General features: G+C 41.1%; 1 protein-coding gene across 4 annotated transcripts in view; it reads left to right on the top strand.

Moving 5' to 3' along the window:
- Positions 1–18,874, top strand: part of WDHD1 (WD repeat and HMG-box DNA binding protein 1) — a 157,898-nt gene that overhangs the window by 67,779 nt on the left and 71,245 nt on the right. For all 4 annotated transcript variants that reach the window (XM_030214282.1, XM_030214279.1, XM_030214280.1 and 1 more), the window contains 5 exons: positions 1,675–1,816; positions 2,166–2,343; positions 9,057–9,253; positions 14,308–14,492; positions 14,858–15,099. In XM_030214282.1, coding sequence (XP_030070142.1) covers positions 1,675–1,816; positions 2,166–2,343; positions 9,057–9,253; positions 14,308–14,492; positions 14,858–15,099 — 944 coding nt within the window. The remainder of the gene's footprint in view (positions 1–1,674; positions 1,817–2,165; positions 2,344–9,056; positions 9,254–14,307; positions 14,493–14,857; positions 15,100–18,874) is intronic.

Genomic DNA, 18,874 nt, shown 5'->3' with positions numbered 1-18,874 from the left:
AAGTTATATTGCTCCAATACCCAAAACATATAGTTCTAATTCATCCTTTGAACGCTTTTATGGCGTCTAAACTAACAAACACAGCATCTTCTGAAATAAGGGTTTTACTATATAAAGCTGAAAGTGCCCAAATCATGGAAGCATACTGTTCTGGAACAAATCCTGTCTGGTTAGAATGAGTCAGGTGTTGTAGGGATACATTTAACTGAGTTGCTAAAATGGAGATAAATATTTTTAAATCCTCAATAAGCAAAATCAGTCTATAAGAGCTTACTTGTTTAAGGCCCTTACACAGTTTAGGCAAAAGAATGACATGGGCTAGATTCCAATATCTACCCAGAATACCTTGATCCATGAATTCATTGAACGTCTTCATAGGTTATTTTATTAAGTTTCCATGACCTTGTAAAATTCCCCTCCAAAGCCATTTGGACCAGTGTTTTAGCCAACTTAAGCTTTTCAATATTGGGCATAATTTCATCTTCTGTAATTTGGTCTCCAAAGCGACTTCAGGATTTATCTGTGGACCCTTACATCAGAACTGTCTTTGGCATACAGTGGTTGGTAATACTCCTGAAAGGCCCTCAAAATTTCTCAGGACTTGGCAATCTGCTAGAAACCTATTTAGAGTTTTTGGGGTCCAGGCACAGAAGCTCCCTTGCTACTCTTCCAGATAGGATAATCTCCTTCTGGGAAATCGAGCAAGCAAGACTGCTATTTGGAATCTGGGTTTAGACCTGAGGCTCAGTCCTTCCTTCTTCCTTCCTCTCAAGCCTGTAGGGTAGCATCTTATAGGTCTTTTTTTCTATCAATATGCCTTAATATAGTGCAGTGGTCTTCAGTGCATTGATCCCAGGAGGAGTCAAGGAGATGATCATCTTCACCCACAACAACAAGAGTTGGCAAGTCCCAAAGGGCCAGTCCAGAGCACAAGAATCCTTATAGGCAGAGTTAGACTCTTTCTTCTAGAGAATACTGGTAGGACAGTGCTTTGCCTCTATTGCACTCCTCCTCTAAGTTTCTCAGCGTGGGTATGCAGGTCTTGGAGGTTCAACACATCAGATGCAGGAGCTCTGAAAGCTATCATGGCACATCGGGTAGAACCTATGTACGTCCCACTCATCCAGAGCGATCTGGCATGGATGATAAGGAAGAGGAAAATTGGGCTTAACCTGTTAATTTCCCTTTTTCAAGTCCTGCCAGACAAGTCTAGAACCCACCTATGAAAGCCATGGCAGTCAAGAGTTCTCGGTCTAATTCAGAAACCTAATAATAAATATGTTATAGCTCACTTTTAAGGTAATTGTTCCCCTGGAATATGGAATTCTCATTCCTGGATTAGTGACCATGAACTGATTTTGACTGGTGGTGAATTGGAAACTCAGGATATAAGAATTGCCAGTAGTTTCTAGCATTGATATAGGATACTGAAAAGCTCAAGGCAGCACCAGGCCTCTATAAGGGGAGTGAAATCAGCCCCAAACTGTTTTTCTGTGGCTGTATCTTCTGGCAAAGGGACATAATCCACTCATCTAGATTGATTTGGCAAGACTCAAGGAAAGGAAATTAACAGATAAGTCCAAACGTCCCCTTCATCTTCACCTAATTACTGATATTTGCTGTATTTGTAATGGAAAAATATGAGAGGAAAATGTTGATTTGGATTTCACACAGAGTGAAGCATGATAGAGGTTACACCATTTGTGGTTTGGCCTGGCATCCCAGTGGTGGACAGATTGCTTACACAGACACAGAGGGAAACCTGGGACTGCTGGAAAATGTTTGTGATGGACAGGTCAAGAAATCCAGTGACAAGGTAAAATCTTGAGTCTTAATTTTTTTTTTTTTTTAATAATTCATTTTTTTTTAATTAAAGTTTTGTATACACCAGCATGATAATAGAAACATTGCCATGTCAAACTGTTAGGACTCAGAGAAACATCCAATAAAACTATAACAATAACAAACAGGAAATTTTTTTTGTTCATTTTTTTTTAAACATATTAGGAGGAATGGGTTGGTTTTTATATGGCTGCACAAACGCCCACTTACTCTTGACATTCTGCAGAGGAGATTAATTTCCTTAGTTAACTAGTTAGATTTCATTTTTCTGATGTTTGTTATTGAATTTTATTTTATTTCTAAAACCTGTGTTCTGACTAAAGGTACAAAGTATGGCTACAAGGGACTATGATAGCCTTTTTGATGATGATAATGATTTTCTGAATCGGGAGCCAGTCGAGTTTCAGGAAGAGAGATCTGTAGAGGACGATGATGATCTTATGCCAGTTTCCGGCAGACTAAGACACCGTGGGCCCATTTTAGATGATGACAACTCAATAGGTACAAATTAATATACTTTGGCTACAATGTTTAATAAAGGTCTTTCTTCTAATATAGTTTATTTTATTTGAAATTTGATGTACTGCTTTGCCAAAAGGATCACAGGTTACTCTGAGGACAAGCAGGCTTATTTATTCTCACAAGTAGAGCTTTGTGGAGCACGAGACACGCTCCACCGTACATGCATGCGTCAGCATCGACGTTGAGTGTTGCACCGGGAGTGTCGGAAAGCATGGCTGCTGCTAAACCCTTAGACACTGGGAGCAGAGAAGCATCGAGTGGGTGTCCACCTGTCTCGAGGCGTCCTGCTGTGCAGGGCCCCCAGGACCGTCCATTGTCAGACTCGACCTTGAGGTGACGTGGATTTGACTTTGTCCTCGTCGGCACTGAGGAGCCTTGGTGACATGCTTTGGATGAAGGCCATGAAGCATCATCATTAGCCACCCTCGACGCATGGTGCCAGGAGCTCCAGAGTGTTGAAGGATTTGACACCTGAGAAGCGTCGGCACCGGGAGGACTGCACCCCCTCCATACTGGAGGTGCTGATGTTCAGACCCAGCTGGCACCTCAGCCTTTCCCAGTGTCTGCCCTCAATGAATGCATCCAGGCCTTGCTCCCTGAGCTGCTGGATGGCCTCATACAATAGGTTCCATTGGCATTAGGGGTGCTTGTGCCTACCTTGCCTACCATTGCGGCCCTGCTTGGCCCTCAGCCTGCGGTGCAGCCTTCCACACAAATGTTGCATGTTGCTCCGTTGTCGACTGCCACCCAAGCTGGCACTCTCTTGATGTTGGTGGAGGAAGCTTTGCTGGAGTCGAGGTGGGAACAGACTTCTTGACGCATGTTGGCGCAGGTTTGGTCTCGACACTCCCGTCTAGAGGTATTGTCTGACACTGAAGAGGAGTGTTCATGGGATTCAGAGGAGGACCCAAGGTTCTTTTCCTCAGAGGAGTCTTATGGAATTCCCTCTGAACCCTCCCCTCCACCTGAAAGGAGAAAGCCTTAGTTGCCTCACAATTCCATGGTGATGGAATTCGCTGTCAAAAGAGCTAGGAGTTTCAGGGACTATGCCTTGGTGCCCCCAGGTAGAGAAGCTAGAACCTTGGATTCTTTTGAGAGGAAGATGTACCAGGCTTCAGTTCTCATCTCCTGAATACAATCATAGCAGCTCTTCACGATCATTCACTTGCGAAACTTGGTGCGCAAGTTGTTGGACCTGGCTGAGATGCTCCTTCTGGAGCAGTCCAAGTCACTTCACCAGTTGGTCAAGCAGCAGAATGTGTGTTGAAAGTTCTTGGCCAGGGGCACTTATGACACTTTTGATGTTGCATCTAGGATCTCTGCTCAGAGTATAGCAATGCACAGACTCTCATGGCTGCATATTTCTAAATTGGAACATTCTGTTCAGCAGAGGATGGCGGATGCCCCATGCCGGAGAGGGGGGGTGTAATCTTTTTGGAAAGAAGGTTGAGGAGGTCGCTGACCAAATCAAAAAAACATACTGATACCATCTCTTCTCTCTCCCACCGGGCGCCTTCTGCATCTACCTTCTCAGCTGGGAGGACCTTTGGCAAACCAAGGAGGAGTACTTATTACTATCAGAGGTGTAGGTACAATCCCTTGGCTCGCCAGCCTGTTCAGGCTCAGCCCCAGCATGCTCATTCATGTCTACAGCTTGCGCCTAAGGCCCCTTGCTACTTCCCAGTCAAAGCAAGGGACGAGTTTTTGACTGGCCCCAGCAGAGCATAGCCGCACTAAAAGTGTCCGTCCCTGATGACTTGCTGGTCGGGGAGAGGCTGAAGTTTTTCCATGAAAGGTGGCCTTTTATAATCTCTGACCAGTTGGTTCTTCAAATAGTCCGTCTCAGATATGTACTCAATTGGTATCAAAAACCTCCAAAGTTCTCCCCAAGAGCTCATTCATTCAGCTCTCATCACATGCAGTAACTTGCAGAGGAACTCTCAGCCCTTCTGAAGGCCCGTGTGGTCGAGCCCGTTCCACCAGGGGAGGAAGGGTGGGGATTCTATTCCAGGTACTTCCTTGTGCAGAAGAAAAGAGTGGGGATGCGTCCCATCCTAGACCTAAGTTCCCTGAACAAATTCCTAGTCTGAGAAAAGTTCAGGATGGATTCCCTGGGCACCCTTCTCCCAATGATTCAGAAAAAATGATTGGCTATGCTTTCTGGACTTAGAGAATGTATATACTTGCATCCCAATACTTCCAGCCCATCAGAAGTATCTTCGATTTTGGTTGGGAACACATCACTTTCAGTGCCACATATTGCCTTTGGTGTCGCGCAGCTCCCAGGGTCTTCACTAAATATCTAGCAGTGGTTGCAGCATTGCTATGCAGACAACATTGCTATGTGTTCCCATATCTCGACGATTGGCTAGTGAAGAACACCTCTTCAGATGGAGCTGAGGAGTCCATTCGAAAGACTATTTGGTTGCTCGAGCTACTAGGGTTCGTTTTAAACTACCTTATCTTCACCCTGTCCAGCGATTTGGAATTCATAGGAGCCCTGCTCGAGACACAGAAGGTTTGAGCCTACCATCCTGAAACTAGAGCTGACACTCTGTTGCACTCGCTTCCATAATTTGAGCCTCTCAGCAGGTCACAGCTCGGCAGATGTTGAGATTGTTGGGCCACATGGCTTCCACAGTGTATGTTACACCTATGACACGCCTTAAAATGAGATCAGCTCAATGGACCCTAGCTTCTCAGTGGAATCAAGCCACGGGGAGCTTGGAAGATGTCATCCAAGTGTCCCCAGAGCTTGTACACTCTCTTCAGTGGTGGGCCTTTCGATCCAATTTGACTCTGGGATTTCCATCCCAAATTCCTCAGCCGCAAAAAGTGCTGACGATGGATGCATCTCTCCTGGGATGTGGGACTCATGTAGATGGGCTTCACACCCAGGGTGTTTGGTCCACCCAGGAAATGAATCTTCAGTTCAATCTCCTGAAGCTCCAGGCGATCTGGAACACTCTAAAGGCTTTCAGAGATCATCAAATTGCACTCATACAAACAGATAATCAGGTTGCAATGTATTACACCAACAAGCAGGGAGGCACCGGATCATGCCCTTTGTGTTAGTTCATCCGGATGTGGCATTGGGCTTGCCAACACAGCATGTTCCTTTAAGCCACTTATCTGACGAGCAAAAACAATACCATGGCCAACAGACTGAGCAGGATAATGCAACCACACGATTAGTTTCTCAATTTGGGCATAGCCTGTAAGATCTTCCAAGCATGGGGCACCCCCTTGGTGGATCTTTTTGCCACTCAGCTCAACCACAAAGTCCTTCAGTTCTGTTCCAGGCTTCAGGCCCATGACAAGCGTTGGATGCCTTCCTCCTCAATTGAGGGACAGGTCTTCTGTATGTGTATCCTCCCATACCTCTAGTGGAGAAAACTTTTTTTTGAAACTCAAGCAAGACTGCTGAACCATAATCCTGATCACGCAGTACTGGCCGTGGCAGATATGGTTCCCTCTTCTGGAGTTATACTCTGAAGTACCGTGGAGATTGGAATGTTTTCTGACTTCATAATGCAGAATGAAGGGTCTCTTCTACATCCCAGCCTCCAGTCTCTGGCACTCACAGCTTGGCTGTTGAGCGCCTAGAATTCGCTTCCTTGTGTCTTTCGGAGGGTGTCTCCCGGGTCTTGTTGGCTTCCAGGAAAGACTCCACTAAGAGGTGCTATTCTTTTAAATGGAGGAGGTTTGCCATCTGGTGTGAGAGCAAGGCCCTAGATACCCTTGCTTGCCCTACACAGACCCTACTTGAATACATTTTACTCTTAATCAGAGTCTGGTCTCAAGACCAACTCTGTAAGGGTTCACATTAGAGCAATTAGTGCTTATCATCAACATGTAGAAGGTAAGCCCTTCTCTGGACAGCCTCTAGTTGTTCGCTTTATGAGAGGTTTGCTTTTGTCAAAGCCTCCTGTCAAACCTCCACCAGTGTCATGGGATCTCAACGTCGTCCTGACCCAGCTGATAAAAGCTCTTTTGGAGCCGATGAATTCCTGCCATCTGAAGTACTTGACCTGGAAGGTTGTTTTCTTGGTGCCAGTTACTTCAGCTTGTAGAGTCAGTGAACTTCAGTTCTTAGTGGTGGATGCACCTTGTACTAAGTTTCATCACAACAGAGTATCCCTCCACACTCACCCTAAGTTCTTACCAAAGGAGGTGTTGGAATTCCATCTGAACCAGTTGATTATTTTGCCCACATTCTTCCCCCGACCTCATGCCCATTCTGGCAAATGCAGCTTGTACATCTTGGATTGCAAGAGAGCATTGGAGCGGACCAGACCCCACAGACAGTTTGCCCAACTTTTTGTTTCTTTTGATCCCACCAGGATGGAGGTCACCATCAGGAAACACACCATTTCTAATTGGCTGGCAGATTGCATTTCCTTCACATGCCCAGGCTGGGCTGGCCTTAGAGGGTCATGTTATGGTTCATAATGTCAAAGCCATGGCTGTGTCAGTAGCCCAATTGAGGTCAGCCTCCATTAAGGAAATTTGCAAGGCTGCGACTTGGTTTTCAGTCCACACAGTCGCATCACACGCCTTGAGCAGAATACCCGATGCTACAGTCTGTTCGGGCAGACGCTGTTGCAGAATCTGTTTGGGGTCTAGAATCCAACTCCACCCTCTTAGGTCCATTTTATTCTGTTCCAGGCTGCATTCTCATTCCGAGTGTATATAGTTTCAGGTTAATCTGTGTTATTTTGAGCAGGGACTCTCTCTATGTCAAGTGTTCAGCGCTGCCTGTGTCTGGTAGTGCTATATAAATGCTATTATTATTAGTAGTAGTAGTTATGTCCTTGCTGTTGTGAGGCCCAGTTGTCCAATGTTTGTTGTTTTTTGTGAGCCTGGATGCTAGGGATGCCCCACTTGTGAGAATAAATAAGCCTTCTTGTCCTCGGAGAAAATGAAGATACTTATCTATAGCAGGTATTCTCTGAGGACATCTGGCTTTATATTCTCACATTCCCTCCCACCTCCCCTTGGAGTTGTCTCCTTTGTCATTTTTATTTTATTTTTGCTGTAGTACTAAACTGAGGAGACCGCGCTCATGCATGGGAGAAGGCATGTGCACATGCGCGGTGGAGCATGTCTCGTGCTCCACAAAGCTCTGCTTATACTTTTTATATGTCCTGGACTGGACGATGCGGGTCGGTGTTACCCGCTTGTAAGGATATAAAGCCTGCTGTCCTCAGAGAATACCTGCTACAAGTAAGTATCTTCGCTATTTGTGTTGTAAAGTGCTTTTAGTTTTCCTTAGTTTCTAGTCTAAATTCTATCTCATCTTTATTGTGTGCTATGTGTGACATAGTAGCATACTAGGTAATGAAGGCACCTAGTTTTAGACAGCAGGAAGGCATGTAAATGGTCTGTAATAGAATACTGGCTAGTGTAAAAGTTATTATTATTAGCATTTGTATAGCGCTACCAGACGCACACAGCGCTGAACACCTGATACAAAGAGAGAGTCCCTGCTCAAAAGAACTTACAATCTCACGCCAGGTTCATGCATTTTGGCTTCAAAATCCCAAGGAAGTGGTACAATATAGGGACTGAAGTACTTCTGTGTACGAAGAAAGATTGGGAGTCATAGATAAGCGAATCTGATGATCTTAAGGTGGCCAAACAGGTAGAAAAAGCTAGAAGGAATGTATAAGGAGAAGAATGACCAGCTGGAAAAAGGAGGAGATAGTGCCTCTGATTAAGTACTGTGTACCGTTCTGGAAATTTCACAATAAAAAAGATATAAACAGGATGGAGTTGGTCCAGAGGATGGCTACTAAAATGGCTAGTTGTGTTTGTCATAAAGCATATGAGAGCAGACTTAAAGATCTCATAATGTATACTGTATAAGAAAGGAGGGAGAAGGGAGATATGATAGGCATTTAAATACCTCTGTCGCATAAATGCACAGGAGGTGGGTCTCTTGCATTGAAAGGAAGTGCTGGATCAAGGGGGCATAGGATGAAGATGAAATAGGGTACTTAGGAGTAACCTAGGGAAATACTTATGGAAAGGATGGTGAGTGTGTGGAATAAACCTCCAAGTGAAGATAGAACAAGGAAGCATTTGACAAACAGGTTCTCTTAGGGAAAGAGAGGGATAATAAAGATTAGTAGTTGTTCATGGCAGACCTGGATAAGGCTATATGGTCTTTGCTAGTTCAGGGGAGTGCGAGTAGCACTGAACAGTGTGGACCCTGGTTTTTCTTTAGAGGTTTATAATGGATATGAAGGAGTTAATATTGGGGTTTTAAGATATGAGAAGGTTTGGGGTTTTTTGCATTTAACTCAGTGTTTTAGTAGAAGTTCAAGGTGAGTTACGTTCAGGTCCAGTAGATATTTCCCTGTCCCCAGAGGGTTTAGTCTAAGTTGAATCCTTGTAATGGTTATGCGATTATCTTGCTACTCAAGAGTTTATTACAATTTTAATATTAACAGAGCTATTACTTTGCAACTGTGTGAGCAACTTGATTTTTTTGTTAGGATGACATTTTAGGGACATCCAAATGAAAAAGTTTGTTTCTGTTTTTGTCTTGTAAATTGCTTTGGATGGTTGGGTGCCAGGAAGATAGTATGTACATTTGTATAAATAAATAAAATACAAATTAAATGCATTTAATTAAATAAATTGCAAGCTTCTACACTTGCACTTAGTCTTAAGGGGGTTTCTTGCAGATGTTCCATCACCAAAACTTGGCACTGATCGTGGAAAGACTGAAGTGGAGAAAGAGGATTACGATGGAGCTAGCAATGTTCAAACTCTTCCTGCAGCAGCCTTTCAAAGACCCATCTATGATGGACCAAAGCCAACTCCCAGGCAAAAGCCTTTCCAGTCAGGCTCCACACCTTCACATCTGATGCATCGCTTTATGGTAAACCTGCAATCTTTTATATTCCCCAACAGTCGAGGCCACTGGATTTTTCTCTATCAGCGTGATAGATGATAATTGAAATTTTAGTTTCAGCATCATACCCTGTTGATCTTTGTCTAGAAGGCACAGCAGTTCAGTATCAACAGTGTAAACAACTAACTCCAATTCTTGAATCAATTAGCATACACAGTACATTTAAATAAAATATGAGAATGGTGAATTCTGCTGGGACTTTGACATAATAAACTAGTCATCACCTACCTAAACCTGAAAAAATGTGTTTGACAAAAAAAAAGAAAAAAAGATTGAGGTAATTTTCCAGAGGTCGCCTAAAGTTAGATGCTAGGATGCTGCATGCAAAACATGAACTCCATGTTGGCAATTACAAGCATAACTTGCCCTTACAGAATACTAGCATCAGTTGCATGCCAACATTTAGCAACATTTAGGTGTGGCTGCTTACACTGTGTCAGTGACTGGTGTAAATGGACACGACTAAATGTTGCAGTTGCAGCTGTCAGTATTCTGTAACCTTAGCGTGTAAGTGCAGGACATGCCCCTGAACCACCTATGCCCATATCCCTCTTTCAGTTATTACTGAAGGATTTTCACCCTAAGGTTATAGAATTAGACTAAATGCATTATGCCCATAAATGCAAATTAGTGGCAGTTACCACTATATTACTCCAATTATCACCAATTGCTGGTAGTGCTAATTAGCATCTAATTTATCAATTAAGTTATGCATGTAACTGGCACTTTTTAATAACCTGTTGTGAGGGAGTCTATAGGAAATTCCCATTCCCCCTTAACAGCACTCCCAAACAGTTGCAGAGCCAACTTAAAACACTGGCCACAGAGCAAGGAAGGGATGACTCAGTAGGAGCTGGGAAGGCATGGTCAAGGCAGGATAAAAGCCCTCAGCACAGATCTGTCGGAGGTCTAGAGGACAGAGAAGCCTTCCACCCTATGCCTCCACCACAGAAATGTAACCTGTAGAAGTTCTATTTAGGTAGGCCAAGTTTATCTTGGACCCTGGTTGAAATTGTATCTTTGGAACTAAGGGCCAAGCCTGGCCCTAACTGTGCTGATACTGGAACGCAGTACTTTGTCTCTGGACTGGAGTCCCAGAATTAATCTGTTTATGCTGCCTTTTGAGAGCCAGAGTAGTGCATGTGGTGGCCTTGCCAGAGCAGACCACAGGAAAGCATATATGTGTGTGTGTATATGTATGTGTGTGTGTATATATGTATATATATATATATATATATATATATATATATATATATATATATACACACACTAGTTTTCTGTGTATTAATGTATGGACCTTGAAGTTGATACGTTCTCTGATAGGGAGCCAGTGAAGTTTTTTGCGAAGAGGTGTTGCGCATTCAAATCGAGATTTGCCAAAAATAAGTCTTGCGGCCTGTGAATAGGTTACCTCCTTCCTTGCACATAAATTGATTTTTCTTTCACCTTTAAAACTTCTGTATGGCTGTGTTTTCAAGGCACCAGGCCCTGCCTTTACTTATGCTGCCACACCTTTGTATGCAAGTTTCGGTGCTAAGTGCAAAATTGTGCATTCAAGATTATAGAATGAGGGGGTAAAAGAACCTTTCCAGACAACCTAAACAATTTAACAGTGATAAAATAGAATAATCTACTAAATCAAAAGCTGATGCCATTCAGCTGCAGATTGCACAACACTAGAGACTAGACATAAATTAAATTGGTGGTAATTCTGTTTGTTTATCCAATGCCCTAATCAAATGATCTCAGAATGTGCAAAAAATATGAGTAGTGGAATCCTTAATTCTGACAGCTAAGTACTAGTGATGTACATGAGTTTGAAGTGACATGGAAAATGTGTCATTTATGATCCAAAATGTGCTTTTTTTCCTGTATTAGAAATAGTGCACACTCTTCCTGAAGAGCACATAACTGTTTACTGATAGTACTTACTCTTTCTAACATTGCCTCTAAAATGAAAAAACAAAATAAACCCAAACAAACAAAAATTCCATTAAACGATATGGGAAACAACAAAACGTTTTGGGCTGCTTACCCATCCTAAATGCTCCTAACATGATCTTGTTCTCTTCAAAGGCCATAGTCTGTTCTAAATGTTAATTCTTGGTTCCACATAACTAGGAGATTTGGTCTTCCTAATTCATGTAAATAGCCAAAAGAATTAAATATGAAATTGTACTTGTTAGATCTCCTGAGATTTGAAGGTTTAATTGGAAGACAATTTTTTGAAAAATGTAAACTGTTAGTGTTTGGAATCACTTTAAATTACCATCTTTGGTCATTCAATTTCAGATATATTTAAGTCTTATAATAGAGCCCATAATTCTGCTGTTGGTTTTTTCAGACCATGCTGTACTAGAACAGTGCCTATACTATACAGGGTGTGGTTAAAAAAAGTAACCGCCTACAGTTTTTTTGCTGTTTTCCCACAACTGCTTTGAATTTCAATGAGAAATTTTATGAATTTATTTAGTCATCATACTTACATATTACTATTAACATTTAATTATCTTAAGCTATGTTGATGTTACTGATGCAAGTTTTGCACGTTAAAAATGTTCAAGCTAAAACACAGTATTTTTATTTATTTATAAAAGGTATAGTACGCACTATCTTACAAGTCTAGGTATACATAAAATCTTTACAAATAACATACTCGTCTTCAAACACATTAGACAAGACATAGTTTTGTATTTTATTTACTGTATTTTATGCTAACATCAGTCCTTAGTTATTAGCAAAAGCTTGTGTAAACATCTGAGCCTTTAAGCACTTTCTAAATTGTACAAAAGAGCAAGTTTTGTGCAAAACCTCAGGTAGGGCATTCCAGAGAACAGGTCCTTCAATGTAAAAAATAGAAGAACGATATACATTTAATCTGATCTGTTGAAAAGAAGGAACTTCTAAAAATGATTTGCCACTAGATCTCAAAGGTCTAGTTGGCATGCAGATGTTCAAAGAACTGGCCAAAATTAAAGGGCCACTGTCATTTAGGACTTTAGACCAAGGTCATAACCTTAAACTTGATCTTTCAAACAATAGGCAACCAATTCAATTCTTGGAGAGCAGGAATAATATGATCAAATTGAGATAGGTTTGACAAAATCTGAGCTGCAGCATTTTGACAAATCTGTAGTGCACATAATTTATAGGCAGGCAGCCCTAAATAAAGGGCATTACAATAATCCCATAAAGGGAAAATGGATGCTTGAACAACAGTTCGAAAACTGGGCAGTGACAAAAAAATCCTTCATCCTATGTGATAACCTAAGCTTAAAACAAACTTTTTGAACAGTAGATTTCAGTTGTTCATTAATAGAAAGAGTAGAATCAATCCAATCCCCCAAGTATTTCAAGCAATTAACAATTGGTGTTTTTAAATTGTCAAGGAGTTACCCTACCAAATAAAAACAGAATTTGATATTTAGACAAATTCAACTTAGGTCTATTTGTTGTTAGCCAAGCCCTAATCGATTGAAGACAGGTACCCAAAAATTGAAACACCTTTTCAACAGTAGCAGTAATTGGACATAAAATTGTAAATCGTCTGCATATAGAAAAAATTGAACATCTAAACAAGACAAAAGGTGACAGATCGGACTAATGTAATGTTAAAAAGAATAGCTGAAAGTGCTGATCCCTGAGGGACCCCTGATGAAATATCAAACCAGTCAGAAAGTTGATCTTCAATTTGAACTCTAAACGTTCTCTGGGATAAAAGTGATTCATCCCACTTCAATATATTTCCTCCTATCCCCAATGCTCTTGTTCGATTAAGATAGTGTGATGAACAGTATCAAATGCAGCCAAAATATCTGAGGTGACCCTAAGATATTTTGTACACCTATCAAACCAAGCACGCTTGGAAAAGAGACGACTGAGGAGGGATATGATTGAGGTATATAAAATCCTGAGTGGTATCGAATAGGTAAAAGTGAATTGGTTTTTCACTCTTTCCAGAAGTTTAAAGACCAGGGGACACTCAGTGAAATAACATGGAAATACTTAAAAACAAATAAGAGGAAATATCTTATCACTTAAAAAATAGTTAAGCTCTGGAACTCGCTGCTGGAGGATGTGGTAACAGTGATTACCGTATCCGAGTTTAAAAAAAGGTTTATACAAGTTTCTGAAGGAGAAGTCCATAGTCTGTTATTGAGATGGACATAGGGGAAGCCACTGCTTGCCCCGGGATTGGTAGCAAGGAATGTTGCTACTAATTTTGTTTCTGCCAGGTACTTGTGACCTGAACTGTCCACTATTGGAAGCAGGATACTGGGCTAGATGGATTGGTCTGACCCAGTATGGCTATTCTTATGTCACATCAGAGACAGCAGAAACTACCCACTCACTTTCCAAATAACCTGTACAAACAGCAAGCTTTCATCTGCTTTCTAAAATGAAGATAATTCATCTCTTCTCTCAACACAAGGGGAAAATCATTCCATAATTTCGTACCAGCATAATGGAAAGCTTGTTTCTTAGTTGACGTTGACGTTGATCTGAACACAACAAAAGTAACTGCAAAACCTTTGCTTGGGAGCACTTGTGTGTCCTTGGCACAATTATCCTAGCCAAATAATGGGGAAGACCCTTCTACAATGTGGCAACCAAACAAAGCACATTAAAATGTAGCACTGCAATTGGAAGCCAGTGTAGCTGGTAAAAAGAAGCATATCATGATTCTCTGTTTTCCTTCCTGTTAGTAATATTGTAGCCATATTGTGCAGTGTTTGCCATTGCCTTATGCTAGCCAGAAGTAACCCTAAATATGAGTTACAGTAACTAGTTTTTCCAAAATATGTAGGTGCACTGTGAACTTTACACCTATATTGTAGCAGGTACTTCCAACCCTCAACCTTAACCCTGCTCTCCCTGCACTGATGGATAGGAGGGGATTGTTTTTTTTCAAAAGTATGTAGTACGTTTACCAGCATACAATTTTTGAAAATTGTCATCTCTTAAACAATTTTTTACTTTGAATGTTTTTCAGTGTTGTAATACTAAGACCTCTTCTGCAGGTATGGAATTCAGTTGGAGTAATTCGCTGCTACAATGATGAGCAAGATAATGCTATTGATGTGGAATTTCATGATACTTCTGTACACCATGCGATGCATCTGACCAACACCCTGAATTACACAATAGCTGATCTGTCCCAGGAAGCAGTGCTGCTAGCCTGTGAAAGCACAGAAGAACTGGCAAGGTAAGTTTTTTGTCATTTTCATGTCTGTTGACTATGCAGTTGGATCTCTGGGTGGCCCTGACATCTTGTGGATTTATCCAACTGACAGTGTTACATAATGTCCGTAGTAGGCCATAGTGAGGGCTGCCTAATTTGGCTGTTTTTCAGTGCCTAGGAAGAGACAGGCTTAGTTATGGTTTTAAATTATTGCTTCTCAAATATGGGTTTGAAGGAGTAAAGCATGAAGTTATAGATAGATAAACTGGACAAGCAGTTCTGTCTCTTAATTTGAAGTTTTCCTTCTAGTTTACAATCTAAGGTTTTATCATTATGAGTTGGAATTTCATACTTCTAAAGTTTTGCATTCTGTTTTTTTTTATATCCAGTAAGCTTCAATGCCTTCACTTCAGCTCATGGGACACAAGCAAGGAGTGGACGGTAGATATGCCAAAGGGTGAAGATATTCAAGCTGTATGCCTTGGGCAAGGATGGGTTGGGTGTGCCACCAGTGCACAGCTTCTTCGTTTGTTCACAGTTGGGGGTATCCAGAAAGAGATTTTTAGTTTTCCTGGACCTGTGGTTTCGCTGGCAGCTCATGGAGAACAACTTTTGATTGTCTGTCACAGAGGTTAATATTTATGTTAATTCCTATATTTATTATTCTCTTACTCAAAACATCGTAATCCATTCAATATTTGTGACTTTGTTCTGGGTTGACAGACCTGGAAATTTTAGTCCTGCATTTGTATGCAAAATAGGTACATCTGTAATGTGCTGTCAGTGTGACCCAACCTTGCGATAGGAGAAGTTTTTTGAAAAGAAAATTTAGTATATGAATTTAGTCAGTTATTAAAATTATTTTAATATTGTCAACATTTGCTCACTGCAAAAAATATATATATATACTGTAACTTCCTGCCTATTTTTATATAAACTTCTAAAACATCATTAGACTGATACCTTATAGTCACTTTCAGTCTGGTCTGTGGTTTTTGACTGGATCTTAGTGACAGAGCTGTGCCAGTGTGCAGTGCCCTCCATTCTCTAATTTCATTATGTACAGCAGAAGAACATACTCCAGATGTGAAAGTGACCTTTTAGAGAAGGATCTGAAGTTGCTTATTCAGTAGAAAGCATACAGGGATATAAAGCTAGTTGCCAAACAGCTTGTATGCATACAGCTGCTAGTTTGCATAAATAAGATTTGGGAATCTTGCTGCAGTGTTTTAGAACAATGCTTCAGACATGGCCAGCTTAATGGCTTGCTGTGTTGAAATGCTTTGAGGTTGGTTACAGTATTTGTAGAACATAACTATTTTTAATTAAACCGTTCATAGTAGCATAGTAAATGATGGGCAGATAAACATCTGCACAGTCCGTCCAGTCTGCCCATGAAGGTGGCCAGAGTTGAATCTGGCACTCTGCATGGGTTCCACTTTTTTATGATTAAATATAGGTATACTTTATCTCTGTCTCTCCCTGCCAATTTTGGGGCATAAACTGTAGAAATCTGCTCAGCACCAGTCCTACTTCCCAACTATTTGAGTTGCCATCAGAGCCCACTCCATCCTCAGTCCTGATCGGTATTTGCCATTTACAGGATCCAGACCTTAGAAGTTTGCCTGATATTGGTCTGTCTTCCCAAGCTCTGAAACTGCCATCAAAGCTCACACCAGTTATGAGGTGTTAAATTTTGCTTTAATTGGATTTAATCCTTTTTCTATATAGTGTTGCTCTGTGTTTACACCACACCTTCTTGAATTCTCATTTTTTTTGTCCTCACAACCTCCTGCAGGAGGGATTCCAATCATCCACTACCTTTTCCTGATATTGCTCAGTCTCCCACCCTGCAACCTCAACTCTACCGTTTCCCCATGTCTGAAAAAAAAAATTAAACATTTGTATTAATATGCAAAGTAAATACTTAAAGGGTATCATATCCCCCCCCCCCCCCCCCCATCCATCCCTCCTTTCCTCTAGGGTATACATGTTGAGGTTTTTCAAATCTCTTCTCATACGTTTTTTGACACAAGCACCATATCTTTTTTGTCACCTTTCTCTGAACTGCCTCAAGTCTTTGATGTCCTTAGCAAGATACAGCTTCCAAAATTGAACACAGTACTCCAAATTGGGCCTCAACAATCACTTGTACGAATGCATTAACACCTGTCTTCTATTGGGTATGCCTCTCTCTCTGCAACCTTAGTATCCTTCTGGCTACAGCCACTGCCTTGTCACATTGTTTTGCTGCTTAAGATCCTCCCAATACTATCACCCCAAGGTCCTTCTTCTGGTCTGTGCTCATCAGTCTCTCACCCCCTAGCTAATACAACACTTTTTTGTTCCAATTTCTTTATTAGAAAGTTTTAAAGGAATATTAAATAAGGGAACCCCCCCAATAACAATAAACTATACTAAAGGCCACAGATAACACTATACAGCTCATGTAAAACCAGCATCCAAATTTTTCCACTTCACCAATCAAATTTGGAGGCAAACTCTTTTCTGCAGCTGCCACTTTGCATTTCTTATAGAAACAGAGATCCACGACATATTAACATCCAGAATTGAGTTGTTTTTCCAGTTTATAATCACAAGTTTCAGTGCTATGGTTAACAAAAAAATCGAACAGAAAAGCTTCATTTTTGGATAAATCATCAATAAGGGCTTCTGACTTCCAAATGAGTAACTTAAAGGAAAAGGTGTCCTAGACATCCTGTAGTTTGTGCTGCGTATGCCTTGTAGCGCTATAGAAATGCTAAATAGTAGTAGTAGTAGTAGTAGTAGCTTATTAACTCTAGCTCATACTCTACTCCAGAAGACCTAGAGACTAGGGCAAAAGTAAAGCATGTGGGGCAATGTACCAGTGTCCCACAAACAGGACCAGCATTTATTGGAGCAGTCCACATAAATCTTGGCAACCTTGCATACAGTCCATAGGGATCTATACATCAAAAAATAAACACTCTGCATAATATAAGCTGATTTAGACACACATAGTGAGGAAGTCCAAAATGTCTTCTTGATCTGGAAAGTTGGCATCTAAGTCGTGCTCCCACATGTGCTGGAGATCTCGCCGTGCAAACTGAAGTCTGTGATGAAACGCTGAAGCCACCTTCTGGCTTGAAGTAAATATACCCATCAGTTTTTCAAGAGGCCAAACAGACAGAGAAGAAAAGTCTGGGCACACCTGTCGTTTAGCATGTTGAAGTTGCAACCATGAAAAACACTGAAAAGGAGGGAGATTGAATTTAAGCCATAATTGTTCAAAGGACTTGCATTCCCTACCCTCTAAAACTTGACAGAGCTGTCAAATATCAAACTGCTGCCAACATTTTCAATTCACCACTTGCTTATCAATCAAAAAGTTAGGATTCAACCAAAGAAACATATATTTGTGAAATGATAATCTCTCCTTTTCCAAAATTGTTAGTAACATTTTAAGTGCCAAATTAGTAGCCACTAAAGGAAGGCTAGCACTGCAATTTATTTATTTATTATTACATTTGTACCCCGCGCTTTCCCACTCAAAGCAGGTTCAATGCGGCTTACATAGTAATAGCAGACTATGGACTTTTCCTCCAGGAACTTGTCCAAAACTTTTTAAAACCCAGATACATTAATTGCTGTTCCTACATCCTCTGACAAAGAATTCCAGAGCTTAACCATTTGTTGAGTGAAAAAATATTTCCTATTTGTTTTAAGTGTTTCCATGTAACTTCCTTGAGTTTGTACTCGTTCCAAAAGTACAAAGACTAGAGAACAATCGATTTACTTCTACTCGTTCTACACCACTTAGGATTTTGTAGACCTCAATCATGTCTCCCTTAATCCTTCTGTTTTCCAAGCTGAACAGCCCTAACCTCTTTAGCCTTTCCTTATACGAGAGGAGTTCCATCCCCTTTATCATTTAGGTCACTCTTCTAATTCTGCTATATATTTTTTGAGATACGGTGACCAGAACTGCACGCAATACTCAAGGTGAGGTCGCACCGCGGAGCGATACAAAGGCATTAGAGTATTTTTGGCCTTATATTTGCCATCCCTTTCCTAATAATTCCTAGCATCCTGCTTGCTTTTTTGGCTGCTTCTGCACATTGTGCAGAAGATTTCATCGTATTATGTACAATGACACCTATATCTTTTTCTTGGTTGCTGACCCCTGCAAGGTGGACCCTAGCATCACCCATTTCCAAGTGACAGGGTGTATACCCCATCACATACATCCTCCCTTTTTAGGCTGGTGTGTCCCCCTTCTGGCCTTCACTCCCCTGGTAAACCCCTTCCAGGGACAGGAAGTCTGTATTGGTATGGTTTTTCCCTGCTGTATGTTGTACTTCAAAATCATAAGCCTGCAGGGCCAACTACAACCAGATGAGTCTGGCATTATTATTTTTAATTTG

The sequence above is a fragment of the Microcaecilia unicolor genome, chromosome 9 (genome assembly GCF_901765095.1).
Source record: "Microcaecilia unicolor chromosome 9, aMicUni1.1, whole genome shotgun sequence".
NCBI classification, from domain to species: domain Eukaryota; kingdom Metazoa; phylum Chordata; class Amphibia; order Gymnophiona; family Siphonopidae; genus Microcaecilia; species Microcaecilia unicolor.
Note: the sequence above shows the minus strand (reverse complement) of the source record. Positions and strands in the feature narration are given on the sequence as shown.